General features: G+C 43.6%; 1 protein-coding gene across 3 annotated transcripts in view; it reads right to left on the reverse strand.

Moving 5' to 3' along the window:
• per2 (period circadian clock 2) overlaps positions 1-20,495 on the reverse strand; it is an 88,076-nt gene that overhangs the window by 49,680 nt on the left and 17,901 nt on the right. For all 3 annotated transcript variants that reach the window (XM_048542355.2, XM_048542356.2, XM_048542354.2), the window contains 3 exons: positions 19,565-19,686; positions 10,801-11,002; positions 5,154-5,205 (listed from right to left, as the gene is read on the reverse strand). In XM_048542355.2, the coding sequence (XP_048398312.2) occupies positions 5,154-5,205; positions 10,801-11,002; positions 19,565-19,686 (376 nt within the window). The remainder of the gene's footprint in view (positions 1-5,153; positions 5,206-10,800; positions 11,003-19,564; positions 19,687-20,495) is intronic.

A 20,495-nucleotide genomic window follows, 5' to 3' on the forward strand; every position in this document is an offset into this window, starting at 1 on the left:
GTAAAAGGCAAAGCAGGCCAGATTTGATTTGATTTATTATCATATGTACTGAGATACAGTGAAAAGTATTGCTTTGAAAGTTATCCAGGCAAATCATACCTCACATCAGGCTAACAGAACAGAATGCAGAATAGATATAGTGTTATGGCTGCTGAGAAGGTCTAGAGAAAGGTCAACTCTAATATACTCCTAAGTCTGATAACAGATGAGAAATAGCTGTTCTTGAACCTCTTGATACATGTTTTCCAACTTTTGAACCTTGAAGAGAGTATAACCAGAGTGGGAAGGTTTTTGACTATGTTGGCGGCTTTCCCAAGGCTGTGGAAATCGTAGACAGAATCAATGGATGAAAGGTTGGTTTGTGTAATGGACTGGGCTACGTTCACAACTCTAATTTCTCGAGGACTTGAGCAGAACAGTTGCCATACCAAGCTGTGATGCATCTGAACAGGATACCTTCTATGGTGCATCTATAAAATTAGTAAGAGTCACTGTGGGCATGCCAAATTTCCTTAGCTTTATGTGGAAGTAGAAGCATTGCTATGCTTTCTTGACTGTAGCATTGATGTGCGTGGGCCTGGACAAACTGTTGGTGATATTTATTCCTAGGAACTTGAAGCTCTCAGCCACCTTTACTTCAGCACCATTGATACAGACTGGGGTGTTTCCCTACTCCAATTCCTAAAGTTGATGACCAGCTTCTTTGTTTTGTTGACATTGAGGGAGAGGTTGTTGTAATTAAACCATGCTACTAAAGGTCTCTCTCTCTCTCTCTCTCTCTCTCTCTCTCCTCTGTACTTTGTCTCTATTATGTAAGATCTGACCCACTACAGTGGTGTCATCAGCAAATTTGTAAATGGGGCTAAAGTGGAATTTGGCTACACTGTTGTGAGTATACCAAGAGTATAGCAAGGAGCTGAATATGCAGCCTTCTGGGGCACCAGTGGTGAGATCATCTTAAGCGAGAAAAAAAAAGTCTAGATCTCAGTGACTCAAGTGTCATCTCCACAATGGTACAGACTGCTCCAATTGCTAGGACACCCAGGAGGCTGCCCCCACCGCCATGTTAAAGGTCAGCCCTTGCCACCTCACCAGCCCACTCTTGCTGCTGACAGCTGCTACCTCACTAGTCCGCTTGTCACCAAACCGGCCTGCTCTTGATCTGCTGCCATTGCTTTGGCTCATGCTCGATCCATCGTCACTGCAGGAGATGGCCCATACGTTCAGCTCCTGCCACACAACCCAACTCCTTAGGTAGGTAGCTAAAAGGGCAGGGGATGCGGGGAGAGGGGTAGAATTACTGCAGAGAGGAGAAACTGGCGAGCTGAGTGCAGCTCTGAATAGAGCGACTTATCCTGCCACCAACTTGCAAATTCTATCCTTAATGGTCGCAGTCTTTCGGTCGGGAAATCGAAGAGCGAGTTGTGGCAGCAGAAGTAGATTTCAAGGTTTCAGAGTTTGGTTGAAATCATGGTGTTGAAGGCAGCACTAAAGTTAATAAACAGAAGTCTCATGTAGGTGTCCTTGTTATCCAGATGCTCCAGGGATAAGTACAAGGCCAGGAAGGTGGCATCTGCTGTGGACTTTAGCAATGATACATGAATTGTAGTGGATGAAAATCTGGGAGGCTAGAGAAACCCCTCAAAGCACTTCATAATGTTGGATATCAGAGCAACCAGGCGATAGTCTTTAAGGTACGCTGCCCAATTTTTCTCCGGCACCAGGATAATTGTGGTTTTCTTGAAGCAGGTAAGCACCTCACATTATAGTAAGGAGAGGTTAAAGATGTCTGAAAATACTCCCACCAGCTGGTCCACACAGGATCTCAGCGCGCCACTGGGGACTCTATTAGGCCAGATCCTTTCTCTGAGTTTACCCTCAAGGAGATTGATCTGATATCTGCAGCTGTAACTGTGGGTACAGGTGCACCTAAGACTGTCAGGGCAGATGACATCATTTCACTGACTTTCTGTTCAAAACAAGCACAGAATACATTGAGCTCAATTTGGGGAGGAATGCACTGTTGTCAGCCATTCCACTCGACTTCGTTTTGTAGCCATTATATTGTATAAGCTTTGCCACAATCAGCATGTTTGTGTTTGTGTGATTAGTCTGGGACTCTAGTTTAGACTGTTATCATCTCTTGGTGTCCCTGATGGCTTTGTGAAGATTGTACCTGTATTTCCTGTATAGGTCTGGGTCACCAACTTGAAAGCCTAAGACCTGGACTCTTCTCTCAGTTCATCCACAGTTGCTGGTTGGGGAACACTCAGATTAAACTCTTTGGCACACAGTCCTTTACACAGTTATTGATGAAGTATGTAACGGCAGTGGCATACTCATCTAGGTTGGCTGCTGAATTGTTGAATATGGATGAGTCCACCAACTTCAGGCAGTCACCGACAAACTCGTCCATTACCTCAGGCTAGCACAGTTTGAGTGTTTCGGTAGTGGATTCTCATGCTTCTGTTTTTGCTTGTATGTCAGGGGAAGGGGCACAGCTTTACAGTTTGATTTTCCAACATGTGGGTTGGGGATAGAGTGGCAGGTGTCTTTAATGGTTGTGCAGCAAAGTTCAAGGGTGTTTGGGCCACTGACGAGACAGGAGCTGTGTGATGGTATCTCGGTAGCACGTTCTTGAGGGTGGCCTGTTTGAAGTCATTTACGATAATGAAGGTGGCCTTGGGGTATAATGCCTCAAGGCTACCTGAAGCAGTGTATATTTCATTAAGTGCACTGTTCCGAATAGGGTGGAATGTAGACTATTGTTAAGATAGCAGCAGTGAACTCCCACAGCAGGTGGGGGGGGGGGGGGGATGGCACTTCACCGTTAGATATTCTGGATCCAGAGCGCAGTAACTTGCCAGGATTGCCACATCTGAGCACCAAGAGGTACGAATTAGGAAGCAGATCCCTCTGCCCTTTGCCTTGCCTAAGGATGCTTGGCAATCTATCTAGTGGATTGAAAAACCTGCAGGATGTAAGGCACAGTCAGGTGAAGCAGGAGTGAGCCATGTCTCTGTAAAACAGCGCACACAGGAGTCTCTCAATTCTCTTTGGTAGCTGAGTCTAATTTCATGTTTGTCCGGCTTGTTTTCAAGAGCTTGGCCATGTGCCAGGAGCATGCTGGACAGGGGGATCTTGAAATCGCGTTGTTTCAGTCTCACTTACACAAGAAACTTGCTGGCCTGCAAGTAGCTTCCTGCGATTGGGCCTGGGCATCGGTGTGGATGGTCTGCTGTTCCTGAAGGTATGCGAGTGTGTCCAGAGAAGTCCTAGACACTAGGTGTGGCCTTGGGTGCGCCTGAGGATCTTGTTCTCGAACTGGTTGGGCCTCAATGTTGGGACCCTGTGAGGTCAGGCCGGGCTACGGAGTCAGGTCTTCGATCAGTGTCTGGGTCAGGAGTATCCAACAGTACCAAGTAAAACTCAAAGTAAAACAATTACATGCCTAAGCATGAGATAGATGTGTGTCCCTGAACAGACAGCAATCCGGTAGAAGCGCCGCAATATAAAGGGTCCATGAGTTCAAAAGTACAAGGGTGAAACGCATCATGAGTTAGGCAGAGATCAGCCACGACGATGTGGCTCTTAGGCAATGCTGGCTTTTGTGTTTGAAGGGTGAAAGCAATCTCTGACCATGAAGCATGCAATGAACTATTGGTGACTCAACGTTCAGAGGCCCAGAGAAGCAACCAGCAAGCTGCATCCGTGGGGGAACTGCACTGACTTTCAAGGTAGGAAATGGCACCATCTAGTTTCTCAGCAGTACACAGAAAAATCAGAGACTGCAGGCAAATGTGGCAATAAGCTAATCATGAGGTACAGATACAGAAACTGTCATCGCTTACTGGCGAGATTCTGAAATTGTTGTTAAAACCTCAAAGAAAATTGGACTTCTCGAAATAAGAGATGCAGATATTTTCCCATCATATTCACCAGTACGTTTCAACTTTATCCATGCTGCGCAAAAGCCAGGAAAATTCTACCAATTGTCTTTTCATGATGTTGACTTAAGGATAAATATTAGCCAGGACTGTGAAACAACGTTGAAATATTTTATGTCCACTGGCGAATACAGATAAAGCCTCAGTTCATTGTCTCATGTGAAAGTCAACACCCTGACAAGGAAGCACTGGGGTTTCTCAATGCTCATGTTTCTAATGCTCAAATCCTGAAATGGGGCTTGCACCCACAATCACAGATATAGAAATAAGCATGCTAACGAGTGAATCATGATTAGTACCGGCTAACAGAAACTGTTCTCCCAAACAAACATAAACTTAGTTTATAGGTTTGGTCAATGAAGGTATAAGTGCAAAGGGGCAAGCGGTCCGCAGTACAGAAGGACAACATTAGACCTTATGAGGTGGAGAGATGCAGTGCAAAGGCCAGGCTAAACATAAATGTGGAATTTTTGTCTTATCTACTAAACCCTGAAGCCTGCATCATCAGGTTCAAGGTAAAATGAAACAGCACAAACACATCCTTACTTGTTTTAATTAAGCCTTAGAAATACAAAATAGTTTCAAATCTGTACAATGGGTTGAATGATGCCAGAGTTCATTCAGTAATCAAAGTAGGAACATGAACAAAATAACCTCTTTATTGTATTTATTGCCAACTTTGAAAAGATCAAAATGCTGACAGAATAAAGAACTCAAAGTGTACCAAAGCAAACTGCAGAATATCACACTGGGCATTTATTCCTGACATCACCAAATGCTCTACCTAAAGAACAATCCACTTCTTGGCAATGCAAGATAACAGAACATCACACCTACCTTACTGAGGATTCATAATCTTGCAGGTTCAAGGTGCCCTTGTATTATAAATGCAAATATTTCAGCGCACAAAAGCATCAGCAAATTCCTTGGGCAAAGGTGTCCATCAGCTGATAGTGGAGTGTGCTTTCACGCTAAGTTATCATGAATTCCAAAATTCCATTACATAAGGCACATATCGACATGATGGGAACATTTATAAAGCAAATAAAAGGCATGTTTTCAAAAGCATTCAGCCTGGGTGATTCTAACAGGTTAGCGATAAAGTAATTTTCCATTTCACCACCCCACGCCCCAAATAACTTATTCCCACTCTTCCTGTGTACATAATGCTCAGTAACAAAATTCCAGTCCTTCAAAAGTACTCACCTAATACGGCAGAAGAAAGACTTCTCTTGCATGCAGTCTTGTGGTGATGAATCTGAGAAAAATAACAAATTATGGAAACATGACAAAAATTTTCAGGAAGGGTGAAAGGGTAGAAAGATCATCTTAAAACTGCTAGTTTAGTGAAATTGCACAGCATGCTTATTACGAATAAAATCTGTTGAGGTTAAAATGAGTGCATGCAGAAGAAGCAAAGCTAAAAGCATCAAATTGAGCAATAAATTTTCTCATATATAAAATATCTTTACTGCTTATTTTGTCGGAGCAACTTTCACTTTTTTGTTTCTAATCTCTTTCAAATTGACAAAAGAAAATGAAAGAGAGCAGGGATTACCCCAGTTTACAGGAATCAAGAGAGGCAAAGACAGTAACACAGCTTCATTTTGCATTTTACTTACTATAAAAGTAATGCAAGACTTGAAATAAGTTTTTTGTATGAAGCTGAATATAAACAGTTCCACAATCTCTCATTGTTAACAAATCAAAATGACCAGTTTTACTGCTGTGGGGGCAAATGTTATCCCGCCACTAGATAGTAAATGAAGCAGTCATGAGATCTAACCAGCAGTTAAGAGAGTACTACTCATTCTTGCTGACGTCTGGGTCTCTGTCACTTCAGTGAAGACGTTGAAATGTGGACTTAAGCACTCGATGAAAACTAGCTGGAGTCTCATTAATTTTGTTGGCATATGGATATCAGTTTTCATAAAAAAAAGAACCTTGAGAAGTTTCTTTGTAAAAATGAAGGGATGTGAATACATGGTAAAGAATTCTACAAACAATGACTGGCAAATGACCAGGCATCTCTAAAACGAACATGGCAGGTCACTTAGAAGACGTGGAAAAAATAACTCAGCTAACAACATTGTGGGCCAGCAATTCCTCCAACAAACCTGCAGTGACTTGGCTCCACAAGGATCCAGATTTCACAAACTTGCCAGCCAGTGGTCTGGTCACCACAACAGTATTAACAAGGCTACACTGTGATAATGTTTTGCCCTCAGGCTTCTTAAATTGAGTGAGTGACAGCTTTCTTCTGCCTATCTTCTGTCTAACCGGCTGCAGTTACGAGTAGTCACAAGGGTCATACTGGTACAGGAAGGCAGATTAACACAGGTTCTGAAGTATAAAGTGTTAAGCAAATCTTCATGAATGACGCATGCCTGATTTAATCACACCCAATTCTAATCACTACTATATGAACTTAGTTCAATTTAAGTATCATATTTAGAAATAAATGTGCACAATTTTGGGCACCTGCATTTAGAAAGATATGGATAAGATTCAAAGAATAGCTTGAATTATTATGGCAGAGGATCTAAGTAAAAAGAAATTCAGGGCATGTTCATAGCTAAAGTAGATAAAAGCTACCTATGTACTTGCGTCAGAGCAGAATTTAAAAGACAAGAGTTAAAAATAATCAAACAAGACAGGAGATTAGAATGAGCCTCACCCTCCCCAAACAACTGAATATGGAACCTATTTCAGCTTTAGCAGTGTTAGGGGTAGCTTCTCAAAACAAAATACTGGATGAAAAGTCTTTTGGAATATTAATGAAGATTACTGGAACAAGGACAGATAAATAAATAGATAGAATGTACCGCACAGAAACAAGCCCTTGGGTCCAAATGGTCCATTTGCCATGATTCTCTTTCCATATTTTTTATCTAACCCTAGGTGCAGTATTTGATTCCATTCTACTTTATGCTTAGCATGTTTCCTTTTGCTATTGGGCTCCACAGCTCCAAGTGGCAAGAAGTTTCAGACTCTGGCTACATTGGTTAAAGAAGCACTCTGAATTTTTAAAATAAAACTTGCATATTCATGTTATTGGGTGTCATTGGCTAGGCCAGCAATTGGAAGGCAGACAAGGGTGGGGTTGGAAAAATGTATTTAGTGGTGGGGTCTGACGGTAGATGGCGGAAGTGTCGGAGGATGATGTGTTGTATCCGGAGGTGAGTGGGGTGGTTCCCACAGCTTCCTGGAATACACCTCCTCCCACCCACCTTCCCGCAAAAATTCCAACCCCTATTTTCAATTCCTTGGCCTCGGCCGCATCTGTTCCCAGAATGAGGCATTCCACTCCTGTACATCCCAGATGTCCTCGTTCTTCAAGGGCTGCAACTCCACGCCCCCCCACCCCCCCCCCCCCCCCCCCCAATCGCAGTGGTCAAGAATGCCCTCGACCGTGTCTCCTGCATCTCCCGCACCCCATCTCTCACATCCCACCCCCGCAATAACCGCCAAAAGAGAATCCCCCTCATCCTCACATACCACCCCACCAACCTCCGGATACAATACATCATCCTCCGACACTTACGGCATCTACAGTCTGACCCCACCACTAAAGACATTTTTCCAACCCCACCCTTGTCTGCCTTCTGGAGAGACCACTCTCTCCGTGACTCCCTTGTCCGCTCCACACTCCCCTCCAACCCCACCACACCCGGCACTTTCCCTTGCAACCACAGGAAGTGCTACACCTGCCCCCACACCTCCTCCCTCATCCCCATCCCAGGCCCCAAGATGACTTTCCATATTAAGCAGATGTTCACTTGCACATCTGCCAATGTGGTATACTGCATCCGCTGTACCTGGTGTGGCTTCCTCTACATTGGGAAAACCAAGCGGAGGCTTGGGGACAGTTTTGCAGAACACCTACGCTGGGTTTGTAATAAACAACTGCACCTCCCAGTCGCGAACTATTTCAACTCCCCCTCCCATTCCTTAGACGGCATGTCCATCCTGGGCCTCCTGCAGTGCCATAACGACGCCACTCATAGGTTTGCAGGAACAGCAATTCATATTCCGCTTGGGAACCCTGCAGCCCAAGGGTATCAATGTGGATATTACCACCTTCAAAATCTCCCCTCCCCCTGCTGCATCCCAAAACCAGCCCAGCTCGTCCCCGCCTCCCTAACCTGTTCTTCCTCTCACCTATCTCCTCCTCCTACCTACTAAGCTCATCCCCCCCCACCCCTTGACCTGTCCATCCTCCCCGGACTGACTTATCCCCTCCCTACCTCCCCCCCCAACTCTCCTTTCCACCTATCTTCTCCTCTATCCATCTTCAGTCCGCCTCCCCCTCTCTCCCTATTTACTTCAGAATCCTCTCCCCATCCCCCTTTTCTGAAGAAGGGTCTAGGCCCGAAACGTCAGCTTCTGTGCTCCTAAGATACTCCTCAGGACCTTACCATTTACTGCACAAGTCCTGCCTTGGTTTGGACTTTCCAAAGTGCAACACCTCCCACTTATCCGTATTGAATTGCATTTGCCAATCCTCAGCCCACTTCCCCATCTGACCGAGATCCCTCTGATTTCTAATAACTTTCCTCGCTATCAATGATACCTCCTTATTTTGTAGCATCTGCAAACTTACTAATCATGCCTTGTACATTCACATCCAGATCATTTAAGTAAATAACTATAACAAAAGTCCCAGCACCGTGGCACACCACGAGTCACAAGCCTCCAGTCCAAGAAACAACCTTCAACCATCATCCCTCTGCTTCCTACCATCAAGCCAATTTTGGTTGAGTTAGCTAGCTCTCCCTGGATCCCATACAGCCTAAACTTAATGACTAGCCTGCCATAATGGGACCCTGTCAAAGGCCTTACTCAAGTCCATATCAACAACATCCACTGCCCAACCCTCATCTATCCTCTTGGTTACCTCTTCAAAAAGCTCTAAAGATTTGTTAGAAGTGGCTTCCCACATACAAATCCATGCTGGCTATCTCTAATCCGACCTAGAGTCTCCAAATGTTGATTGATTCTGCCCCTCAGTATCCTCTCCAATAACTTGCCTACCACTGATGTCAGGCTTACTGGCCTGTAGTTCCCTTGCTTGTCTTTGTCGTTCTTAAACAATAGAACAACATTAGCCATTCCCCAGTTTTCTGGAACTTCACCAATGGCTAAAGATCAAGCAAAAATCTTAGCAAGGGCCTTGTCTTCCCTAGACTCCCATAATGTCAGAGGATGGACTTGGTCAGGCCCAGGGGGCTTATTCGCCTTAATGTGCTTTAAGGCTGCAAACACCCCTCTCTCTGGTAATGTGTATGCTGTCCAAAACATTTCCATTTGTTTTCCTTATTTCCTTAGCATCTACGATTCTCTCTAGAGAAATATTCATTAAAAATCTGCCCTATATCCTGTGGTTCCGCACCTAAATGGTCATGCTGATCTTTAAGGGGACCTATTCTCTTCCTAGCCACCCTCTTACTCTTAGTATATCAATACGATATGTAATTGGGATGATCTTTAACATTATCTGCCAGATCCATCTCATACCTTCTTTCTGCTCTTGTGATTTCTCTCTTAACTTAACTGCTCCTACACTTTCTATAGTCATCAAGAGATTCACTCGAGCCCAACAGCTTAAACCCAATCTATGTTGTCTTCTTTTTCCTGAGTCTGGGCTCTTGATATCATACTTTTCAATTTGCCTGTAGTTATATTTCCTTCAAACAGATTCACCCAATTGACTACTGCGAGATTCTGCCAATGGCCACAAAATTGGCCCAGCTCTGGTTCAGTACCTTAACCAGTGGACCTGTCTTATCTTCTTCCATAACTATGTTAAAACTTAGACAGCTATTGTCACTGGGCCAAAACGGCTCTCTGACTGACACTTCAAATCGCTTGCCCAACCTCCGTTCCAAACAGGAGGTCCAGTGTTGCACCCTCCCGAGTAGGGCCTCGACATGGTGTTCCCATGCATCTTGTCCTCCCAGGTTGCAGAGGTCATGGATTTGGAAGCTGCTGTTGAGTTGCTGCAGTGCACCTTGTAGATGGTGCTGTTGTGTGTCAGCAGTGGAGAGGGAGGAGTGTTTTAAGGTTGTACCTAGTGCACCAATCAAGCAAGCTGCTTTGTCCTGGATGACTTTGTGCTTCAGCATTCCTCGAGTCCCCATCGGGTAAATTCTCCATTAGATTTATTAATTTTACCATAGAATTTAACTAAACCACATTTAAGACTATTAGTTTCAAAATACGTAATCTCCTAATCTCCTTTTTCTTCCTCCCAAAATGCCCCAGCTCACACCTAACCCATACTGAAATTTATATGCCAATTATAGGCCCATTCCACGAGTTTACCATCTTGTAGTATACTATTTCATTTGACACAGCAGTTTCTGAATTCCTAAAACTGATTGCTGGAGGAAAGAGGGATGATGGAGAAGAGGTGCAGTGAGGGTGGTGAGAGAAGGAAAGATTTGAGGGGATCTGAATAAAATTTGTAAGAATTACATGCATTGTCTATAGAGGGCAGACAGACAGCCAGGGCTGAATAATGGAAATGTGAAAAATGATAATTAGTTTCAAAATCTGCTCAACAACTTTTGGCAACAAAGGGAGAATTTACACATGAATTCTCTCAGTAGAATAAATGGCTAAAATGGACTCTGTAGTATTATATATCCATGAAAATCTGGGTTGAATTTCGTAGTTTTGTTTTGGATTCTCTCATGTTGTTAAGGTCATTTGGAAAATTGATTACTGGTTACATAATTGGACAGCTGCGTTTTCTCAATCTGTGTACCAACCAACTGCTGGCAACCATTATATAACAAACTACATCTCAAGAGCTGTGAAAGGATCTGTTAATATAATAAAACTTACTCACCAGCAGCTGTGCACACACTCCACAGAGGCAGTTGAGATGGTTTTGTAAAGCTGTAGAAAACTCCAACATCTTGTGGAGCAAGGAGCTCTGTGAACTTAACATTTTTGAAGACATCTTTATTGCAATTCAGAATTGAAGAGGCTTGGTCAGAGATGTATACGATCTGTCCCGTGATCAGAGAAACAGTTACAGCAAAGATATCCTGCAAAACAAGGCCAAAGCAGTGAGTTGAAAAATGAAGCAAATGGTTAGCATTACTACTTTCAGTAATTAGATATAGAGAAACGGTAAATCTTGTAAGCTCTTCATTTACCATTTCATGTCAGATCTAAATTGTGAAAAACCTAAAGCACTGCAGTAGTGAATTGTACCACAGTGTCTATTATCATTCTAGAATTGTTCAGATTGTCTCTCAAATCCAATGTGATTTCAATTGAGGTTCAGTGAACCTATAATTACATGTGGAACTGAGATTTATCTTGCTATGTAGACAGAACAGGAAATACCCCCCTAAAACTATTTGTCCACGATGTACTTAACGCTTGAAAATAACAGTAAGCCAATACTTTCCCCATCTTTTCCTTCTCCTCTCCCCGTCACATGTGGGCTCATGCTACACTTTTCCCCTCCTAGCTTCCCTGCAGCCAGCTCCTTCTTACACCTCCCAACCCAACTTCTAAGTCACTGGGACAAACCTACAATCGAGGAAATTTTAAGTGATGATTACAAACAGCATAGTGTGTCTGGTGTCACCTCTTTCAGCACCCTTGGATATAGGGCATGAGGACCTCGTATTTGTCAGCTTTCAGTCTTTTTCTAAAAAAATGTTAATTATCGTGAGTTGCTCACTTTGATCAGATCCTTAGTTCCTGCTATTTTTGGGATGTTTTTGCATCTTCTACCATGAAAGCAAACAAATTATTTGTTTGATGTTGCTGCCATTTCATTAATTCCCGTTATAATTACTCCTGTATCAGCTATTAAGTGACCAATGCACACCTCTGCTACTCTCAGCCTTTATACCTACTTCTAAAAACTGTTCCAGTCTGTTTTGATATTTCTGGCTGTTTTACTCTCAGGACCAAGACAGGAGCTTTTTTATTTTGGCCATCCTTGCTGATATCTAAAATATTTCTAATTGTCAAAAAGTCATTACTATTAGTAATACTATAAAAAGAAAGAGATCATAACATTGCTATTTATACCCTGCCCAGTTAACCATTGATGGGTTAATTTCTTTGTGGAATTCAGATTCATCAATAAAATGAACTACTTCTCTAAAAGTACAATGGTGAACATATTCCTTCCGCATACCTATGTATTTGGTTTACTTAAGCATTATCACAAATGTCCAATTATATTCAAAATTTCCAACAAAAATCACATTCAACATACATAGCGTACCTTCTGTAATATTGCTCGAGTCAGAAGATAAAATGTTTACATTTATAGTTGTTTAATTTCTTTTTTTAAAAAATAGATTCCAAACTTCTTCTATTTGCTACGATAGGATCTGAACTCATATCCCTAGAACATTAGCCTGGGGTCCTGGATTACTAGGCCAGTGACATTATCACCACACCATCACCACCTCCACTTAACACCAGCAGAAATGCCAGTTAGATGTCAAGAAATGGTTCTATACACAACGTACAGCAAAGGGCATGACAACATCCTGGCCACTTTTTTTGTGATCCAAAACTAACTTGACTCCCGGGCAAGCTCTTCCACATCGCTACAAAACTGACGTCTGCCCGACGATGTGGAAAAAATTGTTGAAAAGAATGTCAAATCAAACTTGGCTCATTACAGGCGCATCAATCTATCCTGATAATTAGGAAAATTACAGTGCAATCAAACAGAATTTACCCATCAACAACCTGCACATTATGAGCTCTATCAGGGTCGTTCAGTACCAGACCTCATTAGTCTTATTAAAAACATGAAAAAACGAGTGGAAATCTAGAACTGAGGAGGAAGGAATTGCCCTTGACACCAGAATTAACCCCATAGAAGCTCGTATCCTGTCACCAAGTCATCCTTTATTTACACGTGCAGAGTCATTGACACTGAACCAGCTCCCTCAAAGACAGCTCGCAGAGCGAACAGGGTGACTGAAACTACTGTTCCTTTTTTGTACATGGACTCTGACCAGCTAGCTCAAAGCCAGTCCCTAGAGGGAAGAAAATCTGAATCTCCTGTTGATTTTTTTCTCTTTTATCTGTTTGTCCCATCCACACTACCTCTGCACCCAAAGGGGCCCAGCAGTAAGCTTATATTTTCGCCAAATCACCCTTGGCTGTGTGTGTATGTGTAGTGACTCAGTAAAAAGGCGCCACTGTGCTAAAACATTATTCTGTACCTTCCACCACCAGGAAAGCACCCACATGGCGAGTGAAACATTAACAAGCAATGCCTGTTAAGGGTAATACTTACACGAAAAGTGTGGGGTGATTGGAAGAAAAAGAGGGGATTAAGTCAAAATAGAGTTGGAGGAGAAAACAAAATACTCTATCCTCTGTGGTGCCCACTTCACCCTAAAGGCATCTGACACTCCTGTTCTGATCAGTCAGCCAGGGCTCCCTGATTGATTGGATCACATTAGCAGCCCCAGAGGACACATTCTGAGAGGTTCACCTGGCTGTCATCCACTAAACAATCCCCCAGCCCCGAATCCAAGGACACAGGCTGGTTCATTTTCTCACAGCGCCTCCTGGGGGCGTTTTAGCACCCGGTCAGGTTCCTCCACATCTGCCTTTGATATGGACGACATGTAATGCACAGTAGCTCGCCTGTTATGCCCGGAGCATCTCAAAACAAAAAAATCCACTCTCTTCTTCAGGCGACAAAGCCATTGACATCCATTAGCTCCACCTGAAATTCTGGAGGTTTCTTCATCGCTTAGTAGAGAGGGACAGCCCACAGGTTCCAGCACAGACAGAAAGGCTGTGGAGGAGCTGGTCACATTTTGCTCCTGCACCGTTTGAGAGTCTGCAGCTTATTTAGGACTGTCGCATCTACCCAAACTGGTGTTGACGATGTCTCTTACCCATGCAGGGAGCCATGGGAATGGCCTACACCAAACATCAACCGCTTCAGTAAACTGTGTCACTCGCTTAGCAGAGTCTTGGGTCCAGTACTGGCGTTCCTGATGCCGTTTCACCCTCTCCTGCACTCCAGATCTGGGAAGCTCAGATTTAATCTCGTACAGAAACTCTACTGGAGCTATCCCTGTGGTTGCATGAGGGGTGGCCCTATAATCGAATTGGTACGTAGTGAAGGTGTAGGTTATTTCTTTGAACCTGCTTTGAAGTGTGTGCTGCTGTTTCTGTCAGATCAAGAAGCAGAGGAGAATACAGGACAAAAATACATCTTCCCTAATGTGCTCAAATCATTTTATACACATTTCAAACACAACTTCAGTCAAATGATGTCATCTGTCCTGACAGCCCGGGATGCACCTGGTCCCTCAATCACTGCTACAGACATCAAATTGGCCTTTTTCTTAAAAAAAAAGTGAAAGTGACTGGCCTAAATGGAGGCCATGGTTGTGCACTCAGATCCTGCCTGTAGGCTAGCAGGAGTATTCGATGACATCTTTAACCTCTCCTTACTACAATGTGAAGTCCTCACCTGCTTCAAGAAGGCAACCATCTTCCTGGTGCCAAAGAACACTCATGCAGCATGCCTCAATGACTACCACCTGGTGGCTGTGACCTCCAAAACGATGAAGTACTTTGAGAGGTTAGTCGTGGCTCTCATCAACTACCATCACAACAGATCCACAGCAGATACCAGCTCCCTGTCCCCGTACTCGTCCCTGGAACAACTGGATAACGAGGAAACCCACGCCAGGCACCTACTAATTGACTAAGGCTTCGCCTTTAACACCGTAATTCCAAACAAACATCTCCAAACTCCGAGATCTAGGTCTCGGTTCCCTCCACTACAACTGCATCCTTGACTTCCTGACCCAGAGAACACAGAGAGAGTAATGCCACAGCACCTCCTCCATGACAATCTTCAACACCAGCGCCCTGCAAGGCTGCATACTCAGCCCTTTTACTGTATACTGTACACTCATGACAGTTAGTCCAAATTTTGTACTAAGTCCATCTACAAATTCACTGATGACACCACCCCACTGGAGGCCGGATCTCAAACAATGACAAAAAGGAATATAGGAAAGAGACAGAGTGGTTGGTGGTGAGATGTAAAGATAATAATCTCTCCCTCATCATCAGGAAAACAAAACAGCTGGTCAGTGACTTCCGGAAGCAAGATGAAGGGCATGCCCCAGTCTACATCAAATGGTGCTGAGGTGGAGATGGTCGAGTGTTACAAGTTCCTAGGAGTGATGATCACCACAATCTGTCCTTGTCCACCTGCGTTGACACTACGGTCAAGAAAGTACAACAATTGTCTCCTTCCTCAGGAGGCTAAGGAAATTCAGCATGTCTCTAACGACTCCTACCAATTGTTTTTAGATGTGCCATAGAAAGCATTCTATCTGGTTGCATCATTTGGGTTGGTATGACAACTGCTTTGACCGGGACTGTAAGAAATGACAAAGAATTCTGAAAACAGCCTAGTTCATCATACAGAGATAATGGGAACTGCAGATGCTGGAGATTCCAAGATAATAAAATGTGAGGCTGGATGAACACAGCAGGCCAAGCAGCATCTCAGGAGCACAAAAGCTGACGTTTCGGGCCTAGACCCGAAACGTCAGCTTTTGTGCTCCTGAGATGCTGCTTGGCCTGCTGTGTTCATCCAGCCTCACATTTTATTATCTAGTTCATCATACAATCAGCCTTCCATCCATATTTCTCACTTCTTAAGGAAGGCGGCCTACATAATCAATCAATACCTCTCACACCCTATTTATACTCTCTATGAACCTCTTCTATCAGGCAGAGCATACAAAAGCTTAAAACATGCACCAAAAGATTCAATAACAGCTTCTTCCCCGCCGTTATTCGACTTCTGAATCAATCTCTCACAAAAGCAACATTCAAGGAGCACCTGGACGATAACGCGAATAGGAAGGGAACAGAGGGATGCAAATCCCATAAATGAAGACAGTTTCAGTAAGGAAAGGCAAAATATGCTGGCACAGGCTTAGAGGCTGAAGGGCCTGTTCCTGTGCTATTTTGTAGTTTTGTTTAAATTTAACTTTGATCTTGCTCTTTGTGCGCCTTCTCTGCTGCCATATCATTGCATTCTTCACTTTGTTTTATTACCCAAAGACACATTATGTCTGCTGATCTGCCTGTACTGCATGCAAAACAAAGCTTGTCATGGTGCTTAGGTATATGTGACAATAGTAAATCAAATCAATGGAAGATGGATGGTATGGAGCTGTCCTTATATGTCTTAATATTATGCATCATTAGGAAATACTCAAATTCCCTGCTGGTAAACAATGGCCTGTTATCTGTGGCCAACACTTCTTGCAGTTTGTGTACCGCAAAACATGCGCGAGGTTTTTCTCTCATTGCCCCTGGTTTGATGAACGAACTTTATGCACATCCAACTATTTCGAGTGGATATCCAACAATGACATGTAGCAGAGTGCAGGGTTTACCTGGTCATTCCCATGAATGTGGAGGAGCTGCTGGCACAATTTTTGTTCTTGTTGGCACTCTAGGCACTGCCCCACCAATGCGATTTTGTCTGCATTCAATCCTAGCCACAAGACAACTTCTCACCAGTGCCTTCACTCTGGAAATCCATGGGTGACCCTGCAGGAGTTCAGCCAATATCTGGCAGCAACCTTTGCTCAGAATAATAATTTTTGCTCTCGATAATATGCCATCCTCTACGATGATCTGGTTCCTCCGGGTCCAAAAATGTTTCAATTTTGGTTGTGATGGCCCTTTGTTTCCCTTCATCACCATCAGCTGTTTCAGTTTTTCCAGGACCAGATCTTCATGCGTCCAAAGTCTGATACTGTGACCTGTAACTGGACATATGTCCAGAAAATTTAAAACAATTACTTCCAGTGGCGGTACCACAGCTGTGCATCTGTCAGTGGCAGCTCAATGCATCTACTTGGCCTTCCGGACAGTGTCCCAACTTGTAACCATATGCACTTAATGTGGGAGCTGACCATTGAACTCAGCCTGAAATCACTTGCAGCAGTGCCTTGTCCTCTAAGTGGACCTAGCAAAGGTTTGTGATCCATTATTTTTACTAACTTACATTCATAAAAGTATTAATGGAACTTCCTAACTCCAAAAATGCTCACTAAACCTTCATTCTCTATCAATATATATCCTTTGCATTAGCCAAAGTCCTGGAGGCATACACAATTGGGCGTTCTCTCCATTGGGCCACCTATGAACAAATACTACCCCAATGCCATATGCAGAGGCATCAGATATCAATACCAGATCTCACTTGGGATCACAGCGTGCCAATATCTTAGAGGACGATAGTGGTTTCCTCACTTCCATGAAAGCCATGGTTTGGCTATGTGACCATTTCCAAGGCTGACCCATTTTTAAGAGTGGTTGAAAAGACACCAGAATGGAGGCCAGGTTACGTATGAACTTTTCAGAATAATTCACCAACCCATGGAAAGACCTAAGCTCTGTTACAGACGTGGGAGCTGAGGCACCTTTCATCACTTTTACTATATCTTCTATCAGGTGTAGCCCAGTCTTATTGGCCCTGTAGCCTGGAGTGGGTCATTTGGGGTGCCTGGAACACACATATTTCCTTCTTATACATAGGCCTTAGATGATTCTCCAAGATGGACATATGCCCAAGTTCTCCAGGTGCTCCTTATTGGCCTTGTCTGTCATCAACATGTCATCCAGCTCAGCAGTAACTTGGGGTAGACTTGTAAAATATTCTCCATTGTCCGCTGAAAAATTGCACAGGCTGGCGTTACCCCAAAAGGCCGTCTTGTCTGTTGATACAAACACTTAGGAGTATTAATTGGTGCATATTTCTGAAAATCCTCATCTAACCACAATTACAAGTATGCATGGTTCATGTCCAGCTTAGTGAAGGACAGCACTCCCTGCCAGCTTTGCTTACAAATCCTCTACGTGTAGATTTGGGTTTTTATCCAGCTGTGTAAAGCAGTTTACTGTTTGTTTAAAATCCCCACAAAAGGCAAACTGGCCCGTCGGGCTTCACAAATCGGGCGGCTGGTGCTGCCCATTTCGCAAACCAGTCTCGTTTGTTGACTCCTTTGCTTTCCAGCCTTCAGATTTCTGCCTCTACTTTTGCTTGTAAGACAAGTGGCACCAGGTGGGCCTTGTAGACTCATGAAATTGCTTCTCGATCAACTTGAAAAGTGGCCTTGACTCCTTTGGCAGTTCCTACATCTTCTTGAAAACCTTCCAGGTATTTAATTAGGACTTCACTCAGGTAGCCATTTTCTAATTAAGAAATATTGAACCAATCTAGGTGAATCTTTCTGAACCAATTTTGTACCATCAGAGTTGGGCCGGAGCCTTTGACTACAATCAATGGTAACTGAACCAGATGCCTCTCGTATGAGACCAGAACTGAAGTTGTATGCTTGATGTGTAATGGTTCCCCAGTGTAAGTTCTCAGACTAGCCAAAGCCTTGTGCAAACTAGAGGGTTGGAGTCCAGAGCAAATTTTGTTAAAAGACTAGCTCTGCAATCACTGAAAGGCACAGGTATCGACCTCCATTAGAACCTGGTGACCATTTAACTGGACGTGACTAGCTTCTGATCTGCATGTTGCTAAGCACTTTAACTATTGCAAACCAGACAGAGGAGAATTTTACAGGGTGTGTATTCTCCTGGATACCTGCCTGTGAGTTCTGTTAATCAATTTAGGCCTGGTGGTTCCAGATGTGGCCTCCTCTACATCAGGGAAACCAAGCAGAGGCTTGGGGACCGCTTTGCAAAACACCTCCGCTTGGTTGGCAACAACAACTGCACCTCCCAGTCGCGAGCCATTTCAACTCCCCCTCCCACTCTTTAGACGACATGTCCATCCTGGGCTTCCTGCAGCGCCACCAGGATGCCACCCGAAGGTTGCAGAAGCAGCACCTCATATTTTGCTTGGGAACCCTGCAGCCCAATAGCATCAGTGTAGACTTCACAAGCTTCAAAATCTCCCCATCCCCAACTGCATCCCAAAACCAGCCCAGTTTGTCCCTGCCTCCCTCACCTGTCCTTCCTCCCACCTAAAGCCCCACCCCCACCCCCTACCTACTAAGTGTCCGAAAAAGGCACCTTCCATCTGATAAGATGACTAAATGAAAATCCAGGGCACTTTCTACACTGAAGTATGCTCTACGATGTGTAAAAAAAGTCCAATCCTCCCTGGGCTGGACTATCCCCTCCCTAATTCCTCAACTTCACACCTTTGTTGGCTGCACCCCTGCCTCTTTGACGTGTCTGTCTCCTCTCCACTTACCTTCTCCTTTATCCATCTTCAATTTGCCTCCCCCTCTCTACCTATTTACTTCAGAATCCCCTTCCGCTCCGACAGTTCTGAAGAAGGGTCTCAGCCCAAAACATTAGCATTCCTGTTCCTCCGATGCAGCTTGGTCATCCAGCCCTACACCTTGTTATCTCAGATTCTCCAGTATCAGCAGGTCCTACTATCTCTAAGATATACTATTTGCTTTGGACAAACTAGAGGTTTTTGTTTTCCTTTAAGAAAGAAAGAGAAAAATTGGTGACAGGCATAATAGTTGATTGATTATTTTTATGTTAGCTGTGTTTAGAAAAGACCGATCATAGTCTTATGTGATAGATTCAGTACTTACTGTATTTTTCAAAGTATATTCACTTGTAATGTTCTCAACCTCATCAATGGTGAAGGAGTTTATACTCAAGCTACTTGGTTCAGAGTCATCATTCATTAGAAACTTGTAGTATTCTTCATTAGCTGCAGCAAGAATCAAATGACAAACTCATAGTTACAAATTTTAAATACACACTGAATTACAAGTGTTATAGTCAAAACATGTAAAGAGGACTAATTATATGTCCAAAACAAAGACAAAAGCTATTATTCACTGATACAACAAGGTGTAGAGCTAGCGAGTTTTGAGAAGATTTGTAGCTCAGGTTGAGGTTCTGGATGTGAGTTTGCTCGCTGAGCTGGGAGGTTAGTTTTCAGACGTTTCGTCACCATTCTAGGTAACATCATCAGTGAGCCTCCGATGAAGCACTGGTGTTATGTCACGCTTTCTATTTATCTGTTTAGGTTTCCTAGTTTCCTAGGTTTTCAGTAGAGCGAACAGTCAATGGGGAACTTCAAACCAGCATCTACAGGAAAACAACACATACGGACCAAATACTGAACTACAGGAGCCATCCCAACACCCACAAACGAAGCTGCATTAGAACATTATTCCAATGAGCCACCATACACTGCAGCACAGAGGAACTACAAAGAGCAGAAGAAAATCACCTATACAGCATATTCAAAAAGAACGGGTACCCAATGAACACAGTCCGCCAATTTCTCAGCAATAAACCCAAACCAACAGACAAAACGGGCCCAGAAACCATAACCACTCTCCCCCACATCAAAGACATTTCCGAAATGACTGCCAGACTACTCGGACCTCTTGGCATCAGGGTAGCCCACAAACCCACCAACACACTAAAACAGCAGCTAATGAACTTAAAAAGACCCTATACAGACAACAAGCAAAACGAACATCATCTACAAAATACCTTGCAAGAACT

Source organism: Stegostoma tigrinum, chromosome 14 (genome assembly GCF_030684315.1).
Source record: "Stegostoma tigrinum isolate sSteTig4 chromosome 14, sSteTig4.hap1, whole genome shotgun sequence".
Taxonomy (NCBI): Eukaryota; Metazoa; Chordata; class Chondrichthyes; order Orectolobiformes; family Stegostomatidae; genus Stegostoma; species Stegostoma tigrinum.